The sequence below is a fragment of the Sesamum indicum genome, linkage group LG16 (genome assembly GCF_000512975.1).
Source record: "Sesamum indicum cultivar Zhongzhi No. 13 linkage group LG16, S_indicum_v1.0, whole genome shotgun sequence".
NCBI lineage: Eukaryota > Viridiplantae > Streptophyta > Magnoliopsida > Lamiales > Pedaliaceae > Sesamum > Sesamum indicum.
Genome location: NC_026160.1, coordinates 434,571 through 445,917, shown reverse-complemented (window position 1 = coordinate 445,917; position 11,347 = coordinate 434,571). Strand labels below are relative to the sequence as shown.

The 11,347-nt window shown below is 32.8% G+C and overlaps 1 protein-coding gene across 1 annotated transcript; it reads right to left on the bottom strand.

The window, feature by feature from the left end:
* LOC105178469 (receptor-like protein kinase HSL1) lies at window positions 6,530-10,709 on the bottom strand. Its single transcript, XM_011101939.2, has 3 exons — window positions 10,103-10,709; window positions 7,436-9,600; window positions 6,530-7,231 (listed from the first exon to the last, which is right to left on the bottom strand). Exons 1-3 carry the CDS (start codon window positions 10,531-10,533, stop codon window positions 6,876-6,878), a joined length of 2,952 nt encoding a protein of 983 aa, XP_011100241.1. The 5' UTR covers window positions 10,534-10,709; the 3' UTR covers window positions 6,530-6,875.

Here is an 11,347-nt window from a genome sequence, read left to right as displayed (position 1 = left end):
TATTTTCAGTCTCATTGTCAATCATGTCATCGTGGTCTAATATGTAACAAGAACCACATGCAGAGTATCTCGAAAGTCAGTCAAATTGGCTGAATGAGGGATAGAATTCCTTCTCTTTGATCAATTATTAGTTTAAGTACAGTGGCGCGATTATAGGTTCGCTTAACCAAAACCATGCTGTTATTGATGATAAAATGCCATCTTGGCATGGGAACCAAAGGGAGAAAGCGCATGCAATGGTTGGTGTGGGTGTTTATGAGCTTATAAGATATTGGATCTTATTCTAAAAATAAAGCTTCTAAAGTGTTTGGATGAAATAAAATGTTAAAGCTTATAAGATGTGAAAACATCTTAAAAGATATTAAAGTGTTCGGCATAATAATGTTTTTTATTGGTAAAATGAATAAAATGGACATGATAACGTTTAAATCAAGCAAATTGTTATTCATTGACATATTTTGCTTTAAAATTTTTTAAAATGCTTTTATAAAAAGTATACATTAATTTAATTCCAAATAAAAATTTCATAGATATATATTTACAATAAATAAAAAAAAACGACGAATTATTGCCTAAATTTTTGAATAAAAATAATATATATGTATATTCATGCTAGTTGAATAATAATATAGATATATAATTGATATTTTCTTTGTTAATGTAATGATTATTTCTAATTGTATTATTTATAATATCTTGAATTTATATTTTTCAAAAAATATAATATCAATACCAATCTTATTTTTATTTAACTATAAAATTATTATTAAATAATGAAGTACATTCTCTTTTTCGAATGTTAAAAAAAGTAAATAGTAAAAATTATTTTTTAAGTTGTAGAGAGAGAAAGACTGTGTGTAGACAGTGTGTGTTTGAGAGAGAGAGAGAGAGAGAGAGAGAGAGTGAGGGTGTGTGGGATAGAGAGTGTGTGAGTGAATGAATGCGGTAATTTTTGTCATATGACATATTAATTTTATGTAGCTTATAAGATCTTATAAAAAAAATTAGAAAATTTAATTTTTTTTAAAAGAGTTTATAAGATTCATAACCTTTTATTTTGGGATTTTATAAGCTCTTATGAAAAAAATTGACAAACACTTTATTGAAATTTATAAACTTTCTAACATCTTATGACAAGTTCTAATGAACTTATAAGCTTAGCCAAACCCCTTTTTTGAATTTCTTTTGTGAGTTCTAAGCTGAAATTTCCACCATTCATAAAGAAAATTGTAATTTTGACCCCAAAGTATAGAATAATTTGCGATATTAGCTCCATACTTTCTGAAATATTCAATATTAGTTTTACATTTTAAGAAAACGTCGCAAAGTCAGTCCCGCTGTAAAAAAAATTACAACATTTGGGACTAACTTTGCAACCGTTGGAGCTAATTTTAAAACTAACTTTGCAACATTCTCCTAAAGTGTGGGACTAATATTGCATAGTGAGACTATCTTCACAATAATTTCTTAAAATATGGGATTATATTGACAATTTCAAAAAATACAGAACTAATATTACAAACCACCCGATATTCTATGTCTGAAATCGCAATTTTCTCCCGTTCATCTCTAGGTGGAACTTGAGATGAGTCTACACAGCTACTTGTCATGGATTTGAGATATGCAACTGAATACATTTGTATTAGGTCTCTCAGGTGAGTCAACAATTTTCGTAAATAAATTAATGAAATTTCTTATATATATTTTTTTAATAAAATATGGGATGTTTTACAAATTACTTATAACATTTTCTAAGCAATTTTTGAAAAGATACTATATATTATTATATAAATTCAATATATTGAAAGTAGTTTCCATCGTTACTACCCATTTATTTTTAATTAATAATTATGTGAATGAAATTAACTGCGAAATGACATTTTCATTGCCTTTTAATTTTTCGCATAATAATCATAGAAATATTATACAAATATGATTATTTTATTCCCCTCCCACATAAATTATATTCTTACATATTAATAATGCCTTATTTATTTTTACAATATTTTTAAATAAATTATCCTCATTCTAATCTTCAATTTTCTCTCCTTTCCATCTCCCAAGCTTCTCTTTCTTCTCTCAATTTTCCTTTTAATAAATTTCTCATAATTTCTTTTTATTTTTTGAATATTTTTTACTTATCTAATTAAACAATATATATATTTATAAAAATAATATTTTTTTTAAAAAAATAAGTTAATTATGGGCAGAGACATTCGAATGTGCCACACACTAGTTTTATACTTACAGAAACCATTTGGACTTGCTGTATCCAATCACGTTTCTTTACCTTTTCTTTTTTCCTTAACTTTTCTTAATACTGTCGCCAATTCAGAATTTTCACTACCAAAAAATTGTATTACATCAAATTCGTTGGTAAATTATTTTGCATCGGGCTTTGTATAAATTTCGTTGTAAAATTATTTTGCCACGGAAATTTGCAACGGACTTATGTTGCTATACGTACAACGAATTTTTCGCTTGTGGCAAAATAGTTGTTTTTATCTAAAAATATTGATGAAAATTTGGACGACTTCACAAAACTGATTCAGGATATTAAATTGATAGGAGATATGATGATTATTCTCTCATTGTTTTATTAAATGTCATCCTGAAGCTTATAATGATGTAAAAGCTACCATAAAATACGGTAGGGATAATATTAATTTCCTTATTGTTATTAATGACCTTAAAAGTAAAGAAATAGTCCTTAAAACTAATAAACCTAGTCAAAAATCAGAATGAGTTTAATTATGTTAGGGAAAAATCTAAAAATAGAGATTCAGACTATAGACATAGAAGACATAGTCAAGATGGAAGTAGGTCTAAGTCTAGAACTAGAGATGAAAGACGATATTATAACTGTGGTAAAAAAAAGGTCATTTTATTAAAGATTGTAAAAAGCTTAAAAGAGACAAAAATGAAGAAGATGTTAATCTTATTTCTGAAGAAGATGTTGGAGAAGTGTTTTAAAAATTTTTATAAGGCAAAACTTAATTTATTTTTCCTGCACCATACTAACCCTTGTAACCAAGGAGCTTTCTCTGTTTCTCTTCCAGGTACTTTTCTGTTCCCCTCGATGAACAGTGATGATGATGTCTGATCCAGCTTCATGGACTTGACCCTATTCTTAAGGTCCATGGTCCAAAGGGGAGTATGCTGGAAATTTATGACTCATGTCCTCTAGGCTCTGCCTAACACCCCTCACTTGGATGGCTAAGCCCATCTCCATGTCTCAACCCATTTGATATTATGGCCCAATACCTTAGCTTAGCCCACTTGACCCACACCCATTACCCAATCCAGCCACTTCTTCGTACATATAAAATTTATCCTAACCCTAATTTCTCTGGCTTCTATTCCCTTCTCTCTCGTTTCCTCTTCTATCTCCTCATCTCTTCACCTTATCCCTCTTCTCGGTTTCTTGCCCCGCTATCCCTCTCTTTCTCTAGCTTTAATTCCTTCCTCATTATTTATACTGCTAATTTTTCTGGTGGATAGAGAATAGATAGAATAGAAATTGTCTTCTCCCTTTTTTTATGAACTAAGTTCTTTGTGAAATAAAATTTCTTGAGTGGAAAGATCTCACTACTAGTGGTTAACACCCAACACATGCGTTTGTTTGCTTGATATTTTTAGTGAAAGCGATGAATTTTTATTTGAAATAAATTAATTACTATTATTTATTTTGAATATTTATATCTAACAAAGACAACTATAACAATCATACCCTAATCAACAATTATATCTAAATAACACCTATTATTACTGTAAAAAGACAACACTTATTATGCTGTAGAACAACATTTTATGCATTGATAGGTTTCGAACGCTTGATTTCTAAGATCATGAAATCTTAATTTCGTCAATTGAACTAGATCTCATTAGCGCGTTCATTTGTATATTGTAAAGTGAATTTTGCGCCACGTGATTTAAACTCCAGTACATATATTATTAGCACGCAGCGTTCTTCTGGACTTTGATGGCAGTAACCCTTTGGTAGAAGAATGGCACGTCTTATTTTCTTATCTGACCCAAAAGAAAAAGAAAAAGGAAAGAAAACTATACACAATTTTCTAATTTTAAATGATTCAACAATAGAGTTATATTTAAAAGGGTAAATACTACATATATTTGGTTCCTTAAATTTTTGTTTAAAATTATTTTAGTCCCTCGAATTTATTTTTGACTTTAGCATTCTTAAACTTTATTTTTCGTCTCAATTTGGTCCCTTTGATCATTTTCTGGCAAAAATGTGGTCGAATTTTAACTTTTTGAAGGGTAAAATGATCAATAAAATGAGTTTTATATATATTTGATGAAATACACCAAATATATAATCACATTTTATAGAGAAAGATCTATAAAAACCTCTTAAAATAAATTTTATATATTTTTTATATCTACCACATAATCTAATTAAAAGTAAATTACACTAACTTTTCTTCAAACCATAGTTGTTAATATTTAATAACATTGTTAAGATTTAATTTTATTAGACATTAGATTAAAAAATTGACTTAATTTTTTTTATTACATTTTTTGATTCAATAAGTTTTATAAAATTTATTTAAAATTTAATTTTTTTGGTCAGTTTTGAAAGTGAAAAAAAAAGAAACTATTTTATTTTGAGTTAAGCAATATATTAATATATGTTCACAAGAGTTCAAAATCTTTACTTTTTTTATACAAGATAATTACATCATTCACCATATAAAAATATAAAAAAATGGTTTTCTTTCTAAAAAAGGACTAATTTGATAATTTTATAAATTTTAGGGACTAAAATGATAAAATCAAACTTAAAAATTGATCATTTTACCCAAAAAGTCAAACTCCAGTCATATTTTCATCGAAAAATTGTTAGAATGACCAAATTGAGACAAAAATTAAAATTTAGGAATACTAAAATAAAAAAATAAACTTAAGAAACTAAAATAATTTTAGACAAAATCTTAACCAACCAAACATAACATTTACCTTATTTAAAATTACAATAATATTTTTTTTATAATTAATAAGAGATAAATCTATTTCCAAATACATGTTCCAAATCGTGCATATATAGAATGTGATACTTAATTTCTAGTAAATACTAAATTATGACTAATTAATTCAATTCAATGACTAGATACCAAAAACAACATGAATTAATTCAATTCAATGACTAGAGACCAAAAAAAACAACATGAATTAATTCAATAGAATCATAAGTAATTAATCATTACAGCTCATAATGAGACAAAACAAATATGGACACGTCGTACAAATCTTAAATCCAAGACTTTGTACTTATAAATTGTTGGGACCTTAATTCACATAAAACCCTTATCTACTCTTTTATTTAAAAAATAACTAAAAAAACAATGATTACAAGGAATAATTATACTCTCATCTTTTGAGGTTTGGCGTAGTTACACGTAGATTTTCTATGATTTAAAAAATTATATTTAATATTCATAAGGTTTGTTTCTGTCTGACAAATATATCCCTCCGTGAATTTGTTGATATTAATAAAGAAAACTGATTGAAAATTGATATTTGCCCTAAATTGACTTATTGCATGTCAAATAATTTTTTTCTGACTAAACTACCCTTAAAACGGTGAAAAATATACACCCTCATATACATTAATGCATGAAGACGTATGAGAATAATTTGATCATAAAAAGATATACTTGGCTTGTAAGTCAATTAGGAAAAATATAAGTTTTTATCTAATTTTTTTTGTTTATATCAGCAAATTCAGTGAATTTTTTACTAACCGGTGAACTTATTTATTACACAGAAGCAAATCTTATGTGTGCTACATGTAATTTTTCAAACCATCAAAAATTTACATGTAATTACATTAAATCTTAGGGGAGGGGAGGGCAATTATTCCTAATTACAATGAGTGTGACACTAATCTCACTTAAAAAAAAAAAAGGAAATAAAATATCAGCACACAAAATAAAAAGTTCAATTATTCCCTATATTATAAATCCTATATTACAATGATCAATAAAACTTATGTAAAAACTTAAAACTTTTAACAAGGGTCAGTTAACATTCGCCATGTTTTTACCTACGTACAAAATATTTACCATAACTTTCAGTTGTGCTCTGACTTCGCTCGCAGAAACAACAACTAATAATCGTTATACAGACGTATGATTAATTAATATTCACTATGACTTTTTAAATTTATTAATAATAATTAACCATAACGATTCACGAAGAATCGTATTTTTTAACGATATATGTTAAACTCAAAATCTCATAGTCATAAAATTTGAAAATCTTGTTTTCAACATTATTTCATTTTCCCAAGTACCAATTAAATGTATTCCACCATTTACTTTCTTAGTTGGGTGAAAAATATTTGGTTTGGGAAAATGGTGTCGCTGTACCCCCAAAACAAGAAGTCCTCATACGACCTTGAAATGACAACCAACACTGCTCTCTGGAGGTCCCATTTCAGTAATGAGGGTCGGTCGGCAATGGAAGACAAAACATAAATGCAATCCAAACCACACTATCAATTAGAGGTCAGTCAGCTTTCATGCTCAAATCACAATTGCGACATTTGCATACACATTGGCCTTTCAATAGTGAAAATAAAACATAATTTAGAATAGAAAATTCAATCCGTGGCCTTTCAATTGGAATTAAAAATTCTTTTTAACTGGAATTTGAAATTGCTATATGAAATACACATGAAATAACAGTAGTTTTTTGCTATATTCTTCCATGCCTAACAGACAGCAACCCTCAGCAACTGTGACATTTCCCTCCTGGAATCAATCATTCAAATTCAAAAGGCCACCAAACTGGACTTTCCCTTTCTTTCTTAATCTAACATTTCTCAATCATAAGCTTCTCAGCCTAATTTTTCAAAGTGAAGGGAATATTTTACCATCCTTTTCTTGCAGACCAGGCATGGTAACACTCAATTCCTGCAGCATATTGACCACTCTGCGCATTGAAGGACGGTTGATTGGGAGGGAACTAGTGCAGAGCAGCCCGATGTCAAGAACCTTACAAATGTGTTCTTTGAATGTTGATTCTAGCTCAGGATCGAGCACGTGATCGACTCCTTTGCGGTCCAAGGTCGTGCATACCCAAGTCGCTAAGCCTTTCTCCCCGAACTCTGGGTCGATTGGAGATTTTCCAGTCACAAGCTCAAGGATGACTATGCCAAAGCTGTATATGTCACTCTTTTCGTTCACGCGAAGAGTGTAGGCGTATTCTGTGATGGGATGTGAATTTACAATTACTAGTTTGAAGCAAATGGGATAATGCCGGTTAAAAGCAACAAGCGCCGTTGTGAAAACATTAATAGATAAAATAACCCCTAAACAAATAAATGAACACAATCCTTTGACGCGAAGGCAGCGAACTACTTTTGTTAAAAGTTTAAGGAAAACTTGAAAGTTCATGAGAGAATGATTACCTGGGGCGATATAACCGCAGGAGCCAGCAATAACAGACATGGATTCGATGCCTTTGTTGACTGCTTTAACAACTTTGGCAACTCCAAAATCAGAAATTTTAGCTCCAAAATCTTCATCCAGCAGTATATTATTTGATTTCACATCCCTGTGCACAATCGGAGGAACGGAATCGTGATGCAAGTACGAGAGTCCCTCAGCAGCATCTAAAGCAATCTTAAACCTCGTCGGCCAATCTAACAATTTACTCTTATTACTTTGCAACAAATCGCCTAAGCTCCCATTAGGCATGTACTCATATACAAGAAGCTTGCGATTTCCCGTGTTGCAACAGCACCATAATCTCACAATATTCTTGTGTCTGATCTTCCCGAGCGTCTCAACTTCCACTTCATATTCACCCGTATCAGAATCGACGCTCATAAAGTTGTTTTCATCTTTCTTTGGTCTTTCATGCAGCTTCTTCACAGCGACCGTCTCCCCGTTGCTGATAACAACTTTATACACTTTGCCGGAGGCTCCCTTCCCGATCACATTAGCCTCTTTGAGGCAATCACTGATTTCAAATTCACTGAAGCCCAGTTTATGGAACGATGTCCACTTGGTTATAGCGACTCCTTTCTTCATTTTCTTGAGTCTCTTGTACTTCAACAGAAACCAAACAACACCAACAAGAAAAACGATTCCAGCGATAACAAAAACAGACTTTAGCACCCACGAAAAGACTAAACTTCTTTTTCCTGCTCCCCGATTGCATGATCCAGAGTCACTGACACATAGTCCAGAATTTCCAAGAAAGCTATCTCTATAAACTGCATTAGCAAATAAAGGAGGTATATCCCCTGTAAGCATATTGCTCGACAAGTTTAGTTTATTGAGCTTCAAATTCTGCAAGGACAGTGGAACTCCCCCGGAAAAGTTATTCTGAGAAAGATCAAGGTAATTCAGCACAGGCAAGTTCCCAATTTCATCAGGTATATGACCAGATAACCTGTTGTTAGCCAAATTAAGCTCATTCAGCTGCTTCATGGATTGAATTCCCATAGGAATTCCACCAGAAAGATCATTGTTACTGAGATCAAGAATCTCAAGCTGCCACAAGTTCAGTATGGCAGTAGGGATTTCTCCACTAAGCTCATTACCGTCTGCCCAGAACTCAACCAGAGTATGTAATGATCCAACTTCACTTGGTATACTCCCAGAAAATTTGTTCTTCGAGATTTTGAGGGTAGAGAGGTTTCTTGCACCATAAATCAAATGGGAGATGTTTCCTGAAAAGGCATTTCCATAGAGATCAAGCAAGTAAACTTGTGGCAAGCCCCAGAACTCCTCTGGAACTTCCCCGTAGAGCCTGTTGCTGCTCAAACGAACACGTCTTAATGTCTGGCATTTTGCAAGATTCGCAGGAATAGGCCCTGAAAAAGCATTGTTTAACAGAACCAACTCCTGAAGAGCCCCACTCTGGCATAAAAACTCAGGAATTCGACCCGAAAGAGTACAGTCTGATACGTCCAATGTTTGCAAAGCCGAGTTCTTGCCAAGTTCACTAGGTAATGATCCAGTGAGCCTATTTCCAAATAATTTGAGCTCATACAAATTCGGAGACTTGGCAATGCTCTCCGGGATCAAGCCCTCCAGTTGGTTCTCATATAAGTTGAGGGATTCCAGGGGCAACTCACACAACTCATGAGGAATCATCCCTGTCAACCCGTTCATGGATGCATCAAATCTTCTCAACTCCGTCAAATTAAACCATCCTGCGGGCAATGTCCCAGAAAACGAGTTGTTGTACAGCTCCATTTGCACAATGCTCTTGAGATGAGAAATCTGACTTGGTATTGGTCCAGTTAGTCCATTATTCGACACGTCGAGATTCTTGAGTCGAATCAGCCCGCCAAAACTCTCTGGAATAGGGCCGACGAGATGGCATTCAGTGAGCCACAGCTCTTCCAAGTTGGTTAAATTACCAAGTTCTGGAGCTAGTTGGCCTGGCGTAAAAGGGTTGTAAGCCAGGACCAGGCTTTTCAGACTTCTTATGTTACCCAGAGCCGCGGGAATAGTGCCGTTTAGCAAATTCTCAGTGAGCAGAAGACTTTCGAGTTGCCGAAAGTTCCCAAAACTCGCCGGAATTTCGCCAGAAAAGTTGTTGCCCTCTAAGTTAAGGTACCTGCAAAGAACGCTAGCATTAATTGTAAGAATATCTAACCTGAAAAATGTGAATGTAAACAACCTAAAAAACTTTAAGAAAATGGCCGACAGATTAATGTAACGTAGATTTAATACAATCAAAAATTGGATGTTTCTTGGCCAGGATGACAGAGTAAACAAATAACATTATGAAAGGCACAATCATCATAAATGTTTGACAGAAAAGATTGTTCTAGAAATTAATGACGCCCAATAATACACAGCTCAATAAGCAAAAATCACAATCATAGCAGAAACCCCACAAAGGAAAATTCATAATTGGGCAATTAACCATAAAAAAAAAAAACAAAGAAAAGAAAATGCAAATTTCAGAACCCTTATTCTCTTTCTTACTTTTTGTCAAAGCCCATTACTCAAAAGCAGAAATCTTTACCTTTTCTCCAGAAAACTTACCTTTAAGATTCATCTTCGTAAGCGAATTCTCAGAATCATATATATAAAAAAGTTGTAACTGTACACACCTGAGAAAATGGAGGTCGGAGAGAGTGGAGGGGAGGGGACCCACAAGTAAATTCTGGGAGAGGTCAAGGTAACTGAGGTTCCGGCAAGAGGAAATGGAGAGAGGAAGCGAAGAGTTGATGGAGTTGGAAGAGAGAGAGAGTGTAGATAGAGAAGGCAAGCGGCAGAGAAAGATTGGAAAAGGACCGGAGAGAGAAGCACTTGGGAGAGCGACCGACACGACGGAGTTGTCATGGTTGCAGGTGATTCCTGTCCAGTTACAGGGGGTGGCGTCGCGGTCGGACCAGCCGGAGAGGAAGCCGGCGGGGTCGGAGAGTGAGAGCTTCACTTTCTGCAGGTAGACACCCTCTTGATTCAGAGCAAGAGAGATGTGATTTGAGTGGAGAGTGAAGGTGTAGAAAATGAGGAGAAGAGCTGAGACTTTCACTTGCATGGCTGCTGCGAGTGGGAGCAGTGCCGCATGCAAAGGCAGAAATTTATAGGAAGAAAGAAACAATGCTAGTGCGTGTTCTGTGTGTCAAAAAAAGAGAGAAAAGTGTGTGGGATTTTGTAGTGTAGTTCGGAAGTTGGGGAGTGGGGATAAGAAAATGTGAATTTCTGGGGAAGAACAAAGGAATATGAAGAGAGTGGGGTTGTTAAGTGTGAGCATATTTTTCAATGTGTGGGGTCGTGTTGTTTGATTGGACAGAATTTGGGTGATCTCATCTGGACTTTTGGGGCCTTCGCTTTTTGGGCTCCAAATTCTCAACTAATGCTGCATTTAGATCTTGTTGGGATAAATTTCAGATTTGTTTGTACTAGAGTTACAAGTGACTAGTATTTGAACAAAAAGAAAAAAAAAAAAGCTAAATTTAATAGTATTTTAGAAAACAACACTTATATAGCAAATTTAATTGATTCAAGATCGTTTGGAAATAAAAATTAAAAGTGAAAAAAAATTAAAGGTTGAGTGTTTGGAAAAATATATATTAGCTTGACGTTTTTAATTTTATCCGTGAATTACAGAAATTTTTATGGAGTTGCATATAGATTTTGGCTCAAATTTGGTTAATTTAAGTAGTTCAAAAGCAAATATTATAAAATAAAAATACTATTTTTAACACTTAGGTGATAAGTGCTTATTTTAAGTTTCTGGGAACACCCTATTATTTAAAATATCTTATAAGTTTGTATATTTTGTAAGATGTTTTGAAAATTATAGAATGTCAGATTTTATTTTTAAAATTAAAAAAAAAGATTCTAAAGTG